This window comes from Rhineura floridana, chromosome 3, assembly GCF_030035675.1.
Source record: "Rhineura floridana isolate rRhiFlo1 chromosome 3, rRhiFlo1.hap2, whole genome shotgun sequence".
Lineage (NCBI taxonomy): Eukaryota > Metazoa > Chordata > Lepidosauria > Squamata > Rhineuridae > Rhineura > Rhineura floridana.
This window is the reverse complement of record NC_084482.1, coordinates 188,334,723-188,355,794: the sequence shown is the minus strand read 5'-3', so window position 1 is coordinate 188,355,794 and position 21,072 is coordinate 188,334,723. Positions and strand designations below refer to the sequence as shown.

At 44.3% G+C, this 21,072-nt stretch overlaps 1 protein-coding gene across 4 annotated transcripts; it reads right to left on the bottom strand.

The window, feature by feature from the left end:
* Window positions 1-1,597: 1,597 nt before the first annotated feature.
* On the bottom strand, window positions 1,598-17,897 carry NDUFAF3 (NADH:ubiquinone oxidoreductase complex assembly factor 3). 4 transcript variants are annotated; one of them, XM_061618818.1, is made up of 6 exons: window positions 17,883-17,897; window positions 12,775-12,922; window positions 10,389-10,581; window positions 7,465-7,531; window positions 2,433-2,533; window positions 1,598-1,930 (listed from the first exon to the last, which is right to left on the bottom strand). In XM_061618818.1, exons 2-6 carry the CDS (start codon window positions 12,840-12,842, stop codon window positions 1,838-1,840), a joined length of 522 nt encoding a protein of 173 aa, XP_061474802.1. In that variant the 5' UTR covers window positions 12,843-12,922; window positions 17,883-17,897; the 3' UTR covers window positions 1,598-1,837. The 4 variants fall into 4 exon arrangements, with proteins under 4 accessions (XP_061474802.1, XP_061474800.1, XP_061474799.1 ...); XM_061618816.1 differs by lacking the exon at window positions 17,883-17,897 and adding an exon at window positions 15,749-15,930 and having other exon boundaries at window positions 12,775-12,942; XM_061618815.1 differs by lacking the exon at window positions 17,883-17,897 and adding an exon at window positions 15,749-15,930.
* Window positions 17,898-21,072: the final 3,175 nt, after the last annotated feature.

Sequence of the window (21,072 nt, the reverse complement as noted above, 5' to 3'; positions counted from 1 at the left end):
CTCTTCTGCAGAAGTGAAGACCCAGTTCAAAGCGGTTAAACATATTTTCCCCATACACATATTTTCTCTTATTTACTACTCAGGACCTGCAATTTGTGGTGAATAATTCAAAATAAATGAAAGTCACAGAATGCGTAATTATGACGATCCCTGCTGTTGGTGATGGCCACTAGTTTAGATGGCTTGAAAATGGAATTTAGATAAATTCATGTTGAGCAGATCCATCAGTATTTCTTAGGGTAACTAAATGGAAGCCTCTTTGGGCAGAGGCAGTGTACCTCTGCATACCAGAGGTTGGAGCCAAACACCACAAGAAGGCTGACTTGTACGCGTCCTTGAAACATCTTGTCTAGCTACTGTTGGAAAAAGAACAGTGGATTAGACTGGATCCTTGAGCTGTTCCAGCATAGCTCCTCTTAGATTGCAGTCCTGGGCCGCTTTAGATGGGTGTAACCCAATATGGGTGAGTAGACATGTACAGGATTGCACTGTTAATGTGACCTGTTTCTGCTGCCTTGCCATCTTTTACTGTAATCTACAAAACAGTGCTAGCCTCTCATCTGGGGGCTTCTGGGACTGAGGCAGGATATCTCCAGAGCCCCAACTTGGCATTTAATGGCAAACAACCACTCAACAAAAGCATTTCCTTTCCTCTGCTTTTGTGTAACATTTGAACTGCCTCCTTTGAATGAATAAATGTTCCAGAGCTATCAAGGAGGGAATGTTGATAGCCAAAGCACGCTAGAATTCCTTGTTCACATAGATACGGGCTGTTGCCACCAAATAAACTTCAGGTCCACAGTGAAGCAAAAGTGTAAAAAAAGGAATGTAACAAACAAGCCTGTGTTGGCAAACACATCACACGGCTACATTCTTTAGGTCTTAGATTCTAGACAATGGAATAGGGTATGTCTCACTCAGGTGGCAGCTGGCTTTGCTGTTGTGTAATGCTTGAAATGTACCCAAGTCCCCATCTGAATCAGATTGCTGCATTATTCCCATGGTTCGACATCCGTTTTCTATCACTCCTCCATACTAATGCAAAGTTATTAAGGATATACGTTGTTCAGTTTGCTTCATAATATTCTGGGTGATGCACATTCAGAGCCAACGGGCTGTGTGGGGGAAACCTCAATTCAAATCTTTTCTCAGCCTACCTCACAGGACTGTTGGGAGAATTTTTAAAAAATCACATCTCCCACCTTAAGCATCGGGGGGGGGGGTAGGGCGCAGAAATGCAGTTCACTCTGGTCCTCAACAAAATGCTTTGTAAAGCACACAATGGGGAGAAAGGCTGACTGGCTCAATGTATACACAACAGGGCTTAAGATGCCTGTTTCTTTCCCTTTGCATAGAAACGTCCAACTCCCATATAGCAGAAGTAGATTCTTAAGAAGAGTCACATTAACGATTGTGTCATCCCCCCCTTTATACCAGGAGAGAGGAACCTTCTCCCCATGATGTTAAACTACAACTCCATCATCCCTAGCAAGCATAGCCAATGGTCAGGGATGATGGCAGTTGTAGTTCAGCAAAATCTGGTGGGTGAAAGGTTCCCGATACCTGCTTAACACAGAGGGAAAACGCACACACATAGTTCTATTTCAACTGTATTCTGGATCTTCTCGACTCTGGGCTAGTCCATGCTTAAATGCTAATATTAAACACTTCACCCAAGATTGCTATCTGGACAACCACAGTTCTGTCATTTCTTTGGCTCGTGCTGCTTTCAAGCAGGAGAGTCCATCAGGCACAACAGTGAAGAACGTGGCAGGCATTGCAACAGAGTCCCTTTCTCTGCCCTGCAGGGGAATCCTCCAGCCTTACTCTCACAGATTCAGCCATCTGCAGTATGAGGAGGTGGGATGAGGCCAGCAGCAGTCATACGCTGCTCACTTGTCAAGAAATTGAAAGTTGCACAGGCGTTGGGCTGTGAAAGCAATGGAAAAAAAAGTATAGATGAGGGGAAAAAACACTGATTAAGGGAGAGTGTAATCCTAACAGAGTGACTGCATCTCAACAAGAACAGTCGGAAGAGAATGTCTCATCGTAGCTGATTATTTATGCTACCAGTGTATCAATATACACTTAGAAGAAAGGTAGTCTACCAGAAAACTCGCAGCAGAAATTCTGGTGCTGGGAAGAGGATATAGCCAAGGACCTCTGGAGATGAGTTGTCCCAAATAAAATAAACTCCACATGTTCAAGTTTTTCTGAGATGTTGGCAGATATCACCAAGCTTTCTTTAAAAGCCCACCACCACAAGGACAAGAAACATTAGGGCCAAACCTGAATATTAAGCATATAAAAGCATGCTGCTTCCATGTCCTGTGTCATAGATTCTAAATACAGAAGTGAAACCCCAGTGTACCAAGATCCAAAGACTGAGGAAGGAGATTCTCCTTTGCTTCTCCCCATCTCTAGTTTCTTACCGTATCTTGTACTTCCACAGCAATCCCACATTGACGCATTAACTTCAAGATAGCTGGATCCAGCCGCTCCACTTTGTTTCCTGTCCCAAGAACCAGGATTTCTAGGAGAGCCAATAGATGAGGCCACAGAAAGCAATTAGAATATACATCACTTCAACAATTCATCACACCCTCCTGGGCATGCTTCAGTCCTATGGGCTCTTTGAGAGGTGCAGATGATCTGTTGCGATTGCCATGCCAGCTGACAGCCACTTCATTGGGCTCTGAGCAGCTACTATGAATCCTATTACGTCTCTCAATTTATTTTACTTCTTTTACAAAATTATTTTTATCGAAAGAATTTAATACAATTTTTGCTTATAAGTAACTAATAATAAAAGCCAACAGTAAACATTTCCTTGGACACAAATCAAAACAACAAGATATAAGTTTTGGAGAGGCATGAAAGTACAGCTTGCTGCTATTAAGTTTAATTATATCGTTTAATAAAAACTCAGTGGGTTGCATCCAGTGGTTCCATTAGCATAAGAACTTCTGCCTGTGCAACAGGACTTCCTCTCCCTCTCTTGTCCCCACATACCCCCTGCACACACCTCCAATCTGTTCTCGGGTTTCCCCCAGGCCTCCAGAACAGATTGAGGGAGGCGTGGGGAGAGGAGCCCCACTGCACAGGCAGACATCCTTGTGCTAGCAGGACAACTTCATTGGTTTCAACCCAATACTCTATTGTTCAGGGCTAGCTCCAGGTTTGAGGGAAACCCTCAGCTAAGTGCCCTCTGCTGGACACCCTCCAATGTTGTTGCCCACCCCCAGCTTACCTGGAGCTGTAGTCAATGTAGCACCAGGTATATCATTCTGTCAGCACAAAGATTTTTTCCTTGCACAACAGAAAGATCTCACCCTCACCTCCCCCCCATCCATCCCCACCCAAAATCTGCTCTGGGAGTTTCCCCAACCCTCCAGAGCAGATTTGGAGATGGCACAGAGCATGCATAGGGAGAGAAGTGCAGGGGGAACCTGCTGCGCTAGCACTAACGCTAGTCCAAAATGTTGAGTACTACCCCTGCACTTCCATTTTAATTTCCCACAATGCCCCAGAAGAATGTTATATTTGGGTCATTGTGTGAACTTTTATATGGCAACTCAAAAACCCTGCTACACTGGGTGTGTATGGAGACAAGAGAGGAGAGGAATCAACACCACTGGTCCCTACCGCGGCACTGGTGCCACCTTCTAGAGGTAAGCGTCTTATTGTTGAGTCTGGGCCCTCAGGCAACTGCTGTTGTATTTCTAACCCATAGCCAAAACTTGATTTATTTTGCAATCATACCCCCCAAGTGCAGAAACAGGTGTTAGGTCCAAACATTAAAGCTTTTATTTTAAACATGTAAAACCAAGTTTCTAGTCCTTAGGGCTGTAATCCTAGGCTTGATACTATTTCCAAATTGAGTGGAGTAGGTATGTCACATTTTTGGTGGTCAGGGAGTAGCCCTTAGTACCTAGGATTTTTGTACTTATTAGTACAAACCACTCACCATCCTACAGTGGTTACCACCCAAAGGGGACTTGTGGTAAAGTCTCTGGCTTATTGATGAAAATAGAAATTGGGAAGAATTTGCCAGGGTGTCAACTCCCAAACCCAGGGCAGTTGTTCCTGGCCAGGTAGAGCCCATGCCTCCCTTACCAGGGCTGAGTTAAGCCAACACCAACCCTGTAAGGTCCTCCCCTGTATGTAAAACAGGGAACAGCTTTTTATTGATGTGGTCATGGCTTTCCCTAGACCGCCTCCTCTCCCAGTCTCTGTCCCGATCCTGCATAGCCTTCAGCTGTTCATTCTTTCCCTTTGTCTGATTAAAATGTCCTGGCCTGCCAACTGTCCAAGGCATCCCCTGTCGATGATTGGTCTCCTCTACTGCTGATGCCACCTCCACCGCTGAGGCATGATCCTGCGATGGCTCTCCCGCTCTTGCGAAGTTCCACTCCCTTCTCCTTTCAAGCCGAGTCCTGGCTCAAGGAATGGAGGGATCATACATTCACTGCTCTCTTCTGACAAAGACTCGCTCCCCTCCAGAGCTAGAACAGGCTCAGCTTCGCTAGTCTTAGCCATCCTAGCTATCCAAAATAACAAAACCGTGTGACAGAAGTGTCTCTCCAAAAAATGGGTGTTCTTTTTTACCAAATGCACTTATCTCGACAGTGTGTTCACCAGGAAAAATTATAGCCTCTATCCAAACTGCTGCCAGCCATATGAAGAACCTCCTGCTGGGAGGAAGGGCAGGATACAAATTAAATAATAAATAAATAAACTTGCTGGGGGTCAACTCCCAAGGCCAGGGCAGTTGGTCCCAACCAGGCACAACCCGTGCCTCCCTTATCAGGGCTGAGTTAAGCCAATGCCAACCATGTAAAGTAGGTAGACTGCCACCCCCCCCTTAAACCTGATCACCCACTCTGGGCCAAGCGGAAACCCAAAGTGCCGTAAACAGACCTGTCAAGGATTCCAGGAGACAAGAGCCAAAAATGCACTCCTTGTCTTGGAGCCTTAAGGCAAAATACCCAGTTATACAGTAGTCTGTGGCTAAATGGCCAAGGTACTGGATTCAGAGCCAAAATTCCCCTGTAATGAGCACACACTGGTAAATCAGAGGTAGTCTTTACTGAAATAAAATTATAAGCGCAAAAAATATAGCAGCAAAATAGTTCCTTAAACCAAACACCCAGAAGATTAGGTAAAATACAAAAATACAGAGTTCAATCACAGGACAAAAATAACAAATCTGTCTAGCCTATTCTATACTCACACATTATAGCAAAACAGGTAGAGTAACTTCATCTCCACATCTCCCCCAGGGATGTGTGGCCTGGATAGCAATAGGAAGATGGAAGCCCAACATGAGACAGGAACATTGGGGAACAAAGACTCAAAATCTTAGATCTACTTTGGTTGGGGAAAAGGCCCAGCAACACCCAGGAATTAGCCAGTCAGAGAGCTTTCTGACAATGAAATCTTCCAGAGCGTTCGCACCTAATGGTCACAGAGTTTCTCCAACCTTCCCAAGCCGGCAGCCTTGAAGTACCATTCTCAGGCTGATAAGCAGGTGTTTTCACTAACTGCCTAATTAATTGGATTCAGCTGTGAGAACTGACAGTCTCAAGACCTGCTAGAGGTCCGAATTCAGGCAAGATTTTCCCCCCACAATTCCTTGCCACAGAACCATCTTTATTAGCAAACCTTAGCCAAACCAAGTGTTCTTGACAGCGCCGCCACCCAACAAGATCAGCCTCAAAAGGCCTTCTCTCTGTCCCACCAGTTAAAACAGCTAGACTGGTGAGAACTAGTGAGAGGGCTTTTTCAATTGTGGCCCCCACTTTGTGGAATTCCCTCCCAAATGATCTCTGCCATGCCCCCTCTATGATGAGCTTCCACCAGGCCTTGAAGACCTGGCTCTTCAGGCAGGCTTTTGGGGTGGGTTAGGTTTTATTATTATTATTGAGATTTTTAATGTTTTAATGTATTTGTATGTTTTATTTTGTACGTCGCCCAGAGTGGCTGGACAACCAGCCAGATGGGTGACTAATAAATAAAATAAAATTTAATAACTAAAATAAATAGGAAGCAGGACTGGGTCACTCACAGCCAGCTCTGTGCTTTGAAAGTCCAAATTCTGCCCAAAGGTAACCCAAATAATTTCAAAAATCAACTTAACATAACTGCCTCCTGTTTGTATATAGGATTTGGGGTACCTTGGTGCAGAATTGCACCTTATGCTAGAACTCTGCCTTCATTTCCCACTAGAGAACCTAGAGCCAAGTCAGCATCTTTTAAATGATGCTTTTAGGAATGGGGACCAAATGACCTCGACTACAATTCTCATCACCCCTGGTCACTGGCCATGCTGGAGGGCCACAGACTCTCCATCTATGCTTTAGACCAGGGTGAAGCCCCAGCCTTCAGGTCTAATCAGGCTGTCCAGGTCTCCCAATGTGGCCCAAATTATGCCCACCTGACCATCACCCGACATTGTATGATGTCAAGTGCGGGGCAGGTAAATTTGCAGCTTGAAACAGTGCTAGAATCAATATGCAGCTACAAAGGAACATGATTTGCACCTGCAGGTTGAATTTGGCACCTTCCCCTGACATGCTACTTTCAGCAGAGCAGATATACTCAGGAGGGTACCCGACCATTTCTGAATCAGACAGGGAAAGGCACCAAATTCAAAGGAAGAATCCGGACTGCATTCTAAGCACCCTCTCGATTCTTCCTTTACAGCAAGGAAAAATCTTTGTAGCTGCACCTTGAATTCAAGTTGTGGCTGCAAAGAAAGAATTAGCAACTAAGCGCACTTCCAATTCTTTCTTTGAAGTTTCAATCCTCTGATGCCATGTGATTGACAAGTGGGTGGCTCTGCCAGCTGTCCAAGTGGCCTGCAGAGAGTTGGCCACTTCTGGAGCCAGCCCTTGGGACAGATCCAATTCCATCACCAACACCCTGCTTTAGACTGAGAACTTTCTGCTGATGTGATTGTACAATTTTCTGTCTTTTTCTTAATGGCATAACTTTGTACGTTAATTCCCTGAGGGCAGAATCCTCTTGGTGCTCCAAGGCAGAAGGGGCACTGTTGAAAATATTTCTGGTATGAAGGCATATGCTGGTTTACTGCTAAAGTGAAGCTGGAGGGACTGTACAAGTTGCCTGGGAACCAAAGGTAAGCTGCTGTGTGCCCTCTGGAGGAAGAGCAGGCTGCAAGTCTGAAGCACATTTTAGGCCATATCCAGACCTAGAAGTGGATTATTACAATCAAGATACCCACAAACCCTCTTCCCAGGATTAGCTTCCATCCCATCCCCACAAGAGCGCAAAAAGTTGGGGTGGTGAACCTGTTGCCCTCCAGATGTTGTTGGACTGCAACTCCCAGCATCCCCAGCCAGCAGCACCAATGGCCAAGGTAGATGGGAGCTGAATGTTCAACAACATCTGGAAGGCGACAGGTTCCCTCGTTCTTGACATAAGGAAAAAGAGCACTTGTACCTATCCGGGGCTCCAGGAGACGGAAGAGTATGAGGCTCTCGGCTGTGATGTCCTTATGTGTGCCAACCTGGAAAGGAAAGAGAGAGAACAGGAAAAAGGAAGGCCTATAATTACTTTGTAAGAAAAGTTCTACTACACAGCACAGACAGTCGTCTTATTATTTATTTATTTATTTATTAGCTTTATATCCCGCCCTTCCAGTAGGAGCCCATGGCGGCAAAACATGTTGGGCCTAATCAGTTATGCATTCCTAATGTGCCTTCGTGCGGGGGGGGGGACCTCTTTTCTATACCAAATCATTGATCCATGAGAAAAAACAACTGGGGGCAATTCATTGGAGCTTATCGCTTAGGAAACATGCATGGGGTTGCGCAATATGAAACCAGGGCAGTAGGGGAAGAGGAAGCAGAGGCTGAAATATTTGGGGCATCCCTCTAATCATAGAATGATAGAGTTGTATAAGGCCATCAAGTCCAACCCCCTGCTCAACGCAGGAATCCAAATTAAAGCATATCTGACAGGTGGCTATCCAGCTACCTCTTGAAGGCTTGCAGTGTTGGAGAGCCCACCACCTCCCTAGGTCATTTGTTCCATTGTCGTATGGCTCTAACAGTTAGGAAGTTTTTCCTGATGTTCATCTGAAATCCAGTTTCCTGTAACTTGAGCCCATTTTTCTGTATCCTGAACTCTGGAACAATCGAGAAGAGATCATGGCCCTCCTCTGTGTGACAACCTTTCAAGTACTTGAAGAGTGCTATCATATCTCCCCTCAGTCTTCTCTTCTCCAGGCTAAACATGCCCAGTTCTTTCAGTCTCTCCTCATAGGGCTTTGTTTCCAGTCACCTGATTATCCTTGTTGCCCTCCTCTGAACCTGTTCCAGTTTCTCTGCATCCTTCTGAAAGTGCGGTGTCCAGAACTGGACGCAGTACTCAAGATGAGGCCTAACCAGTGCTGAATAGAGGGGAACTAGTACTTTATGAGATTTGGAAACTATAGTTTTGTTAATGCAGCCTAAAATAGCACTTGCCTTTTTTGCAGCCACACCACACTGTTGGCTCATATTCAGCTTGCAATCAACAATTCCAAGATCCTTCTTGCATGTAGTATTGCTGAGCTATACTACATAATGGTGGGATGCTTAGTAGTTACCTCTCCCTAAGCTTGGAGAAGCCCTTTAGTCGTCTCCGTCAAGGAGGTGCGACGATGCTGAGCAAGTGCAGCTGCAGCCATGGAGACTGCAGCCATCAACTCCCAGCAGGAGTTGCTGTGGCAACAGCAGTTCAACATGATGCACTCCTGAATACAGACAGACACCTCTCTTCCTCCACCATTTCCAAGTGAGGGAGCAACAAGAAGACTCTTCCCAGGCACCTTCCTCACCCTTCTTCCCATTGTCCACCTATGGAGGCAACAGCATTGCAAACTCAAGCTTTCAGCCATCATTGCCCTCTAAAGCATGACTTTCAGCTCCTGACTTTCTCAGGTGTGGCCATACCTCCTGGGGTATGCATGTAATGAAGCATGCAGAAAAACACTCAGTGTAGGATCCATGTGGGACCCAGAAAGCCACTGCATGTGAAGAGGTGATGTGCCCCTGGCTTGGTGAGCTTTGTGTTGTCGTTCTCCAGTGGAAGAAGCAAAGCCACCCACTAGAGCACACTGCCATTGTGGGCCACATGAAATGAACCCACGGGCTGCATCTGACCCACAGGCAGGCAGTTCCTCACCCCAGACTTAGAGGCTTCCTCTTTCGTGGTTTTTACATTGGTGCATTCCCTACTTCTTTCTCTTGCTTGGGACAGAAACCACAGGAAGGGCACTGACGGTTCCAAGGCATTGTCAAGCCCCACAAAACAGGATACCCTGAACCCCCAAATCACCCCAGCAGATGTCTGTCCAAGCTGCTGGAAGGGCTGTAGCTCTGTGGCAGAGCAACTGCTTTGCATGCAGACGGTCCCAGGTTCAGTCCACGCATCTTCACCTAAGGCTGGGAAAGACGCCTGTCTTGAAAGCCTGGAGAGCCACTGCCAGCCAGTACTGAACTTAGATGGACCAATGGTCTGACTTAGCATAAGGCAACTTCCTGTATTCACTCCTGCTATCCAGAAACTGCAGGCAACTTTAGCACTCTTGCCAAGACAAGGAGCTGTGAATGACAAGTCCCCTGCAGATCTTACCTCTGCTACGAGCACACAGCTTTAGGCAAAATACGATTTCTCAGCTTCAGTCATCCACTATATGATGATGAGAATACCTTGCCTATCTTACAGGATTTCTTGTAAGGATTACAGAGGTCAACAAGTGTGAACACTCTAAAGTACTGTATCAATGCAAAGTATGGTGGCAATGTCTCCAAGATACTAGCCCACACTGCTCCCAGGTTCCTGTGGCTCCTTTAAAAATGGCAGGATAGAGAGAGGTTCAACAGGTCAGTTTTTCCCAGGATGCTGCTGCACTGAGGGAACAAGCTACCCTTCTGATATTTTCAGAAGACTCTGTCTAGTACACTAGATAGCACTACCAGTGTCGTGATCCAAAAGGCCCTAAGGCAGAGCCTCCTGGAAAGTGCCAGATTCCCTTTTGGGGGCCTTCCACTCCGGCTGAATGTTTGGGGCTTCTGCTTCTGGACCCAAAAGGCCTGGTCACAACTGACACTCAGCACCACAAGAGTTATACAGCTCAGTGACAAAATACAGTTTGCATGGATAAGGTTGCAGGATCAATGATCGGACACAGGACTGAAAAATATTGCTTCCTGGGAGACCCTGATGAGCCACTGCAAGTCAGGGTTAACAGTACTGTGCTAACTGGACCACCAGTCTGCTGATAAGACAGCTGCTTCCAAGCATTTGGGTCTGGGAAAAAAGCTCAAATTTCTAGGCCTCAGGGTCAGCAGTGACCAAGGAAAGCCGCACACACTCACATTCCACTGCAGGATGGCTCGTGGCAGGACAGCACAAGGCCCTACCACTTTGTTCCCACTGATGGTGAACCCTCGGTTGGTGAAACCTTCTATAAACATTTTATCTTTGGACTCCCTCTCCAAATGCTGGATTGTCGTCTTCTGGTAGAGCTCATCATCTGAAGGCGTCAGGCGGTGACCCCGCTGTGGCTGCCTGTCAGTGAGAATATGGAGAAGACAGAGGCCATGTTTACATTGCAGTGTACTCAAGGCCAGTGCCTTGTATTTTGCCTTAATCCAGAATAAGGAGCAAACTCAGCTGTTGAATGCCGGCATGATTGTTTTAGGCATTTTTTTTTAACTTAAATAACATATACACCACCTTTTATCACCAAGGGATCTCAAGGCAGATTTTAAAACAAAACCTCATAACAACATAACAGTCACAATGTATATATAATGTCACAAAAGCAGCTGTTTTGCAGTAACATTGCTATTCGTACTCTTGGCTTCCAACACAGCAGTCTGGATTTCATGCGGTTCTGCTGTGCCCCTGGGTAGTCCCTACCTTGCGTTGATCGGAGGGGTAGTTAGGCCACAAGCCGCCACGCTTGCACTGAGGAGCTTATTTACTCGGTTAGAGAAAATGCCAGCATGGCCTTTATTGGGAAGATCCTGAGAAATGGAAGATTCCAAAACAGGGTAGAAGGGAGGTATCAGAATGCTCAGGGGGATCCTAGCTCAAGCTCAAATGGATGCTGTACCTTTTGACCCAGAAAATCTGCTGCCTGATCAGAGATGTATGGAGCCCTAGGTGGAGAGGGAAAGGAACTCTGAACTTGTTCAGAGACACTGTCTTATTACTTCATAAATCCCAGGTTGAGTCTCAATACTGATCACAGGTTCAAGGGGTAAATCGTGGCTAAAACACTCTTGATGGTCAGAGATACCCATACTTGGGACCCTCTTCCTGCAGCTCCCAGAACCAAGGGTTCAAAAAGTGAGACAGGACAAAGAATCCGTTTCACAATTTCTTTACAGTAGACAAAGGCTCTCAAAAAACCTTTGTGGGAGTCTCCAACCTCAACTTTCCTCTTCCCAAAGATGCTCCTTTGGTAGCCAAGATCTGCGCACAGCCACCATCCACCTTGGCTTTCTTTTAACCCATTGCCTTGTTCTGGAAACATATCCCATTCAGTGGAGTGTTTTGTTTTGTTTTTTGGTCACATGCTGAAGGGCAGAGTCAGACTAAACTCTTCGACCCAAAGCTTAGTCTGAAAGAGATGACTCACCGGGACTGGGCTCATAACCTGTTTTCAGTACCAAGGTGTCTGTCCTAACCCTAGAACAGGGGTAGGGAACTTGCTCCCCACCCAAGATGTTGTGGCCCCAGCCAGCATGGCCAATGGTTAGGGATTATGGGAGTTGTAGGCCAGCAACATCTAGAGGGCCACAGTTTCCTGACTCCTGCCCTAGACCATGTGGAATACCAATAAAGACAATATTTCTTCTGAGCATTATTTCCTACTGATAGACAATAACTCACCACTGAATGTTTGATATGGTCCTGGAATTAAATGGCAAGGTTTGCAGGAGATGGGCAGCTACTCTTCTTAAAAGGAAAGGTGAGGGGCTCAGGCCTGGGTGGGAGTCATAGCCTCTGACCTAGTAACTCATCCTCCTAACTCCAGGTGTGGGTGAGCTCACTATAGCGACTCAGTGGTTTTAGAAATTTATTACGTACTATATATATCTACTCTGTGTACATACTCAGGGGCACTTCTTTATATTATGGCTGATTACACAGGTAGCTTTTGCCAACCTGTTGCTCTCCAAATTTTTGGACTACAGCTCCCATCAGCCCTGACCACTGGCCACTCTGTCTGGGGCTGATGGAAGTCGCAGTCCAAAACATCTGGAAGGTACCAGGTTGAAGGAGGATGGGGGGGGACTTGTGGCCCTCTATCAGCCCCAGCCAGTATAGCCAATGGTCAGGGATTATGACAGCTGCACTCCAGTAACATCTAGAGGGCAACAGGTTTACACCTCTGCTTCAAGTCACAGCCACAACACAAAGCTCTGATCCAGAAGTAGGTTTGCTGCCCTTTCTTTCTGGCAAGAATCCGGTGCGCTTAAAAGGTCCAAGTCAGGCAAAAATTCAGCAGCTACAGTTTGTCCCCACATGAAGATACAATGACGGGATACGCTTAATCACGTGGATTTCTGCCTGACATGGCCTTGATGGCAGGGGAGCGCGGGCAGTCGCAAACAGAGGGCAACGTCAGTTCCCACGCTGCACCACAGTGACAAAACGGACGCTTTTTTGCGGTCTTTATCCCTCTCCTACCCCCAGCCAGGTTCTAACGTCGCCCCACCGGAGGGAGATCCCACTAGGCTGTATACTTACCTGCTGGTAATGGGCCTTGCCGCGAGTCTCCAGCTCAGAGCTGGACCAAGCAACCGGAGAGGAGCCATCGGAGGAGGAGCGAAACGAGGTGACCCTTCAACGGAGAAAACACGCGCCTGATCCCGAGCAGCTACGTAATTGGAGGCTCCTACAAAGAGAGAGCCGGAACTGTTGGAGCCGGAGAGAGAAGAGGAGGAGCCCATGGTATTTGGTTGGGAGAAGAGCCAATGCCCCCTAGCGTTCGAGGAAGCGACACACAGATCCTTGCCGGGGTTTACTTCAGTAGTTCCCAAACTGTTTGTTTGCCCATGGATCACTGGAAAATTTCTGAGGGTCTTGGCGGACGGCTTAATGATATTTCAGCCTGCCTGTTGTAGTAACTGTAATGTGCTGTGCTAGATGTTGCATGATTTTCAACTGTATTTTTATTGCTTCTTTTATTTCTTATATATTGTTTTATTATGTTTCATAGAATTCAAATTGTAATACAACAAAAGAAATACAAAGCAATTAAGATACAATCAATACAATTTTTTAATGCAATGAATGTGTCATCTCCCGTCTTCAAACACAAATCCACTGAGATGCCACAGATCACCTGCATGAAGATTACAGACCACTGCTGGTGGACAACAGATCACATTTTGAGACCCTCTGCTTTACCTGATTCCTAATATATTGACTATGCTGCAGTTGCATCCAGCATTACCAATCTTCCATTAAGCAAAGGGACTAGATAACCTACAAGGTACCTTCCAATTCGGATTCTGTGTTATGTCTTGCAGCATCACCTGTTTGTCTTTCCCCTCAGATATTTTAATAGGAACTCTTCTTGACTGAGTTTTTACAGTAGTAAAAGGACAAAGTAAACTACAATGGATTAACAAAGTGATCATATCCACTTTTGACACACACATATATATTTACTGTGAAAAATATATTTAGTATGATCTCCAGTTTACAGACTTGCTCCTACTAGCCAAACTATTTAAGCTGCAATCCTGTGCATGCTTACCTGGGAATAAGCCTCATTGAATAAAGTGGGATTTACTTCCAAGTAAGTATCACATCCTCCCCCCCCTGCACATAGCCTGTTTATATTTAACACTTCTCTATTTCAGCACTCTATTTACCTCGAAAGACAGCAACTAGAAATACCACATGCTCCCCCCCCATACAAATAGCCTTTTTATATTTGACAATTCTCTATTTCAGCACTCTGTTTACGTCCAAAGACAGCAACTGGAAATGCCAACAGGAAGGGGACACTTTTTTAAGGGTATTTATTTATTTATTTATTTATTTATTACTTTTATACCCTATTTTTTTTCCATGCTAGAAACCCAAGGCAGCTTACATATGGTTTCCAACTGGTCTCCCATCCAGGCACTGGCCAGACCTGTCCCTGCTTCAGCAGGGGGCTGGCCTCATGTACCTTCAGACTATACACACATCTCCTAGGTCATCTTTCTATGTCTTTGTGGGGCTCAGAGCTTCATATTTAAGCCCCAGGGAGAGAAATAGCAAAAACTATTGATATACATTATTTTCTTTGAGGCTTTTGAGTTCGCATCTGCATGTCCCGCCTTTTTGCAGGGTTTCTGTGCCTTTGTTAGCTCCATGACAGGCAGAAATGCAACAGGCGAAGAATCATTCTTCAAAATTAAGTTTGTCAATGACAATTTTATTTAAATACTAGTTTCCCATTATATATATTGGAAATGGGGAACATATAGTGCTCTAGTTGTTGTGGGACTCCCGTCAGCCTCAACCAGCATGACTAATGGTCAGGGATTATGGAAGCTGTGGTCCAACAACATCTGGCAGGCCACAGTGTCTCCACACTATCTATTCTGCTCAGGGATTAGGACTAGGGGACTCCTCTTTAACCCTCACAACAACCTTCGCAGACAGAGTGATGTACCTGAGGTCTCCTAGTGAGCTCATGGCTGAGGGGAATTTTGAACCTGGCTCTCCCTGATCCTAGTCCGACAGTCTAACTCTAACCACTAGACTGTGCTGGCTTACACATGTGTGTGATACCAGTTGAGATGACAACATGGTACATTGCATCTGCACAGACTCCCCCCCCCCCAAAGGAGGCAAATAATACTCTCCCACCGAGACATTTCCATACCGGAAGGAGGAGCCCTTGAAATTTCAGCACTGCAGCAGACAATCCGCCTCTATGATTAGGCCAGCCCTGAATATGGAAAATGTGTTGAGGTTGCATCTCCCTTCCACATCATCACCACAGAACTACTCAGGAGCCATCTGGAACTAATGAGGAATAGCCTGGAAAACTGCTGCCATTTCGCTCTTAATGTTTCAGCTGAGGTGGCCTCTCCCTCCCCCAACCATCAGTACAGGAGTCATCTTGCCAAGGAGAGAAGTGATCTAGTTTTCAAAAAGTTTTTTTCCACTTGTAGCTTATCTTGAGTGTTTTATTATATTGCTTCAGTTGATACTTGTTGCTTTAATGTTTTTATGTAAAACTGCTTTGAGAGTTTCACCTGAAAAGGGGCATGTAAATGTCTTAAATGTCTGGAATGCCCTCCTCTTGCAGGAAGGTCATCCAGGCACTAAAATCTGCAGTTATTTTGGTAGCAAGAAAAGATGTTCCTATTTGCTCAGGCTTTTTAGATTTTTAATGTGTGACTGTGTTAGCCCTCTGCTGTTTGGTTGTTTTATTATCATTTATTTGTATGCTGTGCCCTGCCTTGGCATCAGTATGTTTTTTAAAAATAATAAGAATGATAGAAGGGTTGCTGCAGTGACCTGGCATGCCCCTACCACCTCAAGTCCTGACGCTGGGGCCTGTTTGTTGCTGTCATCACTGGTCTCTCTCTGGGTGGTCATTTGGAGGCCCTTTGGCCTGTGGGGTCCTGGCCTTTGGCCCCAAAGTCCAGCCCTAGTTGGACTACACTGGTCACTGCAACAGTTTTGCAGGAAAAGGTCCCATATGCCTCCTTACCTTATCACAAAGGTCTCACTTGTAGTTAGAAATAACCACTTTTCTGCAGTCTGCAAGAAGGGCAGGAAGAGGTGCCTCTTGCGAGACTCCAAATTAGTCTCTTTTCAGAAGCCTAAGGTAAGCCAATGGTTGCAAAGTACACACTTTCAGCCACCATCTTCCTAACCCAGATCCCAATTCCACTTCCCCTCCCACGATCCTAATTCCCAGCCTCACATTTTCCTCCTCCCATCTAATTCCAGACCATACTTTCCTCCCATGCTGCTCCTAAATACAGTGCATAAGTATTCAAGGAAGGAAGAAGAGTTTACCTTCTAAAAGGGCTAGGAGGAAGTTTGATAACTAATAGGCCAAGCCTGTGCATGTATCTACAGTACTTAGAAAGAAGACAGAATTCAATGGGGCTTACTAACTTGGAAGAATGTACCTAGCATCAATGGGTCTACTCAGGAGTATTCATAGGCTTGCACTACATTTTTTTCCAGAGTTAAAAATAAAAATGCCAAAGGAAAGTGTTAAGACTGACAAAAAAAAGTGCTATACTACATGTTTTCTAGGTGACTTGTTCACTGAGCATGTGTCTTGATTTGTTTTTACAAAGGTTATGCCAAAGTTTTAGGTAGGGATGGAAAGATCTGTCTTTCGGTTCTCTGAATTTCTCCTTTTTCCGATGTTAAATTCAGTTCTCTACATTTCTACAGTGATCTGCTTTTTTTAAAAAAAATTATCCTGAAAATTCTCCACCATTTTAGTGTGAATTTCTCCAAATAAACACATTTTTGTAGGCAGCTTTGACAAAGGTACACATTTTTGCAAGCCATTTCTCATCTTTTCATGCCTTTTTGCATGTTATTTTCACACTTTCCCCTAATATATGCATTTTTGTAAATGTTGTTTAGTTGGCAAATTGCATCCCAAAATCCTAATAAATGCAAATTTCAAAGGATGGCAGTGTTTTGGTTGTCATATTGTTTTGGAAATTATGAATTTGATAAATTCTGCTTGAAATGAGAACTGAATCAAAATTCTCACCCATCCCTAGTTATAGGTCACCACCATCTAATGGTTGCTATCACATGCAAAAAGTCCAATCAGAGAACTGACAAATTTGCACTGGAATAATAACCACTGGATGGTAGTGGCGCATAACCTCACAAAAAATTGCATAAACAAATTGGATAAATGCTCTTTGCCAGTGCATTGATAGTCACTTTACTCTTAAACAAATTTAATGCCCACAGTGTTCAGCAGAGTTTACTCTCACAAACGTATTTCAACCTTACAATGCATAACATTTGCTCTCATTTTTATTTAGTCTTAGAGGGTTCCAATACCGGCAAGGCTGGCTCCCTTGCCAGTGAATGCACAGGGTTGAGGGTTCTTGCTTTCTCCCTTCCTCCGTATCTATGTAGAGTCCTTGTATGTCAAATGTTAGTTCACCTACGCTCACAGATTATCAACAGCAGTTGTCCAGTGCAGGCGGAGGATAGAGGAAGTCCCACTCAAGCTTTCTCGAGTCTTGGAAGGTATCTGAAATTTTCTATTTGGGAGTCAGATTTCAGACAGCAGAGCAGTCTTTATAATATGCGCTGTTCATATCTTACACACGAATAAAAGGCATTCTAGGTGGCCTTAGCCATCATTGCAGAAACAGAAAGACAGAAATACATATCAGCAGGAAGGAATCTACAGTTCAAATACACATGACAGGCAAAAATATGTAAGAAAACTCAACTGTCTGTTCCATCCCTGTGAAACAGGAACTGGTAACCTGTTCCATACTCCTGATGGTTGGCCGCACTGGCTGGGGCCAATTTTGTTTTGTATTTAAAACCTTCCGTTCTAAATAATACCAAGGCAGTTCAAAATACGAGACAATATGAAACAATACAATAAAAACATACTAATAAAGTATCAACAGCAACAGCCAGAAATGCTAAGGAACTGGTATTAACAGCTGGGAAATGCTGGGACAAACAGGTACAGGTTTTTTAAAGGGTGCTGGAAACTGTACCTTTGTGAGGGGTAAACTACCGGAAATAGTTGGAAATAGAATTAGTTTCCACTACCTAATACTGGAATATCCAGCAATGCTTTTTACAATGGCTAAGAGTCTTCTGCAGTGTTTACTCACAAGTAGTGGTCCTGGCCAGTAAAGGTTCCCAGCAATGTTAAAGTTTTCACCTGGGCCATTTCATTGGTTCCTGCTGAATGCAAATGGGGGATAAGTAATTAGTATTTTATTAATTGGCCCTTGAATACCTTCTCTTAATTGGCTCATTGTTAATTTGTACAGTTTTTAATGTTTTTTAAAAAAAATTATTGTTTTCATATTGTTGTATGCTGCCCTGATGATTTATGAGATGGTGGTATATAAATACTTTTATAAATGTAAATAAACACATTTCTTGCTCTACTGTCAATTTTAAAGGAGACTTTCATTACTGGCTTCCTCTCATTTTTTAATGTTAACTTTTAAAAAAATGAAATGGCATTATTTCACTATGAAAACAAACCGAAAATGTAGAAGAAATCAGTAATTAAAGCCCCCTTTTCCAGATGAACAAAAATGCAATTAAGAGACGCTATTTAAGGAACAATTAATGGGCTGCTCATCATGAATTCCCTAGCCATGCTCATCAGGAAGCAATACAATATGTTGAACCTGTGAAGGTAACTTTCAAGTAAAGGCACAGGAGCCCTAAATAGTCTATAGCATTTTGCCTTGCCACACTAAACAAGCTGATGCTGCAATTACATTTTATTTTATTTTTAAAAGCAGCAAATCAGCTCTGAATAAACTTAGGACCACACAGCAACACAAAAGGCTGACAACAGCTTTGTCAGCTTGCTCTGTAAAAAGTGGGTAAACAAGGATTCCACAGAAAGGGATTGTTGTGGAAGCTCCCACTGTATGGTAGGAACAGCTTGAACACATTTTGGAGTGGGTTCTGGAGTGGGGTTTTAGGTCACCTAATGACCTTTAGGTCAAATCATACCACATTATATCCATCTTTAGATTAAACCTGTCTGAAAGTATAAGCAGCAAGTGGGACACAGTCATCCCCTTATTGTGCAGCTTAGCTGCAGTGATTGTTACACACAGATGTGTGTGACTGAACCCTGACACCACTGGAATAGGCAATTTAGATTGGAGAAGTGGCATGAAATATTTTACATTTCCACAAACACAACTTCAACACTACTCAGGCCAGTGTGAACAGGCAGAGTACGATTTAAGATGGGGGTGGTTATCCTGTAGCCCTCCAGATGTTGGACTACCACTCACATCATCCCTGATCATTGGCAATGCTGGCCTAGGCTGATGTGAGTTGTTATTCAACAACATCTGGAGGGCCACAGGTACCCCACCTCTTAGGCTTTTGTGCCTTTCATTGTAAGTTACCTGTTTGCAAGTCCTGATGGTTTTAATGACCAAGTCCCGATGGTTCTTATTGACCATGGCTGGAGATTAATGATGAACAGCCTATTAACTGTCCCTTGAACAGGGTTTCTTAATTGTCCCAGTGTCAGATTTTATTCTGTTTGTGTATATTATTTCCCCTTATTTTTTTAAAAAAATCAAAATAGCACTGTTTTACTGTGTAAAAAAAGGGGGGAATTAGAAGAAGTAATCAAAGCCTCCCCTTCCTACTGTGGGCAATTACGAACATAGTTTCAGTAATCCCACCAGCCAAGATCAAAGGGAAGAAATACATTTGGCAAGATTTTAATGTAATTTTGGAAAGCAACATTGCTGAACTTATTTGTGAGGAAATGTTGTAGGAGGATCTTAGTTAAAGAGAAGGACCATGCTGGATAATATAGCACTGTCTTAAGTGCTGGGGGGGGGGGGATCACTATTTAAATTCAATTTCTAGCAAATTGCAGAAAAGCAATGCCTCATTATCATTAAAGGGCAATAGTGTGGAAGGAGCCTTAATGTTAGACTTATCTTCGCCTTTAAAGGGTTAGTGTCTGGGCTTGGGGGGGAAATGGTTGAGATGCAAAAAGAGTGGTCAGGGGGCATTCTTGGGGTCAGGGTCTATACTACAGGCTAGATGGGTTGGTGTTTGCCTTTGAACCTCTAGTTGCTTATCCCTGCTTTGATGTTATGATGCTCAGGATCCCTCCACAAATGGGAGATCAGACAGATATGGATTTTGGAGTCAGAAAGGAGATAAAGCTAGATTGAGGGGAAGAAAGGATTTAGGCAAACACTAAGGAGAAACTAGCCCTGATATGAGGCTCGGTTCTTGTCTTCAGGCAAGCACACAGACTTGGATTTCATGCCTTCTCCTCCCCTTGCTGATACCTGGTACCTTTCCCCCATACTCTTTGGCACCTGTTCTGCATACCCCTCCTTCACACCTGAGCCAGAATGACTGGAAAACACCGGTCCTTGGGGATGTTGGGGTATTTCCACAAGCACCAGAAGCTGCAAGTTAATTGGAAACAGGGTGAGACACTGACAGATCTCTGCCCTACCCAGTGGCAGATGGGCAGGCCAATCTTTGCAAAGCTACAAGCAAATTTGTGTCCTTTTGCCATCCTAAAGGTAAAACAGACTGCCTGCTACTACATGTTTCTAGCCATTAGTCAAAGACACCCAGTCAAAGGCAAGTCTAAAAGTATCAGATGAACATCCTGAATCCTGTTTGTACATTCATGTTACAGGGAGAATGGGGGAGACTTTCTAAATGCTTCTCTGGCATCTATGAATGTGCTTAATAAGTGAATACAACTTTGTTTTGAGCCCAGTAAGGTCCTTTGCTTCCATAGCCATTCCAGGAAGGCTATTCTATAAATTCTTATCTCTAATAAATCAAAACTACTTTCTGATTATCACCTTTGATGCTTCTGCTGGGTGTTTTATCATCACTGGTTCATATCACTACTCCTCTCCTTTTGCCCATGCATGCTCAGTGCTCCATATTCATTCAGCAGATTAACATAGCATGACCCTATGCCACATCTTTTGATCAGTGTGTTGTGTCCCCATTCCTGCAACATGTGTTTGCCTGCTTAGTGCTGGCTACTGAGCTGGGCACAATCTGCTCCACAGCCATTCTGTGCTGGCCCAGGAGGGGCAAGAGGCAGGCAGACTGTAGAGCTGTGCTTTGCACACTGCTTGTGCTTTTCAACACTCATGTTTTCTGTGTGCTTTGTACATTATAGTACTGCAAAAGTAGAAAGTGTTGTCTTAATCCAGGGTGCTGGATCAAATGGCGACTAACTTGGCCACATCTGTACCACTTTAAAATTTTATTTATTCTTTCTAAATAGTTATATGCTGTCTTTCCACAGTTCAAGGCAGTTCAGAT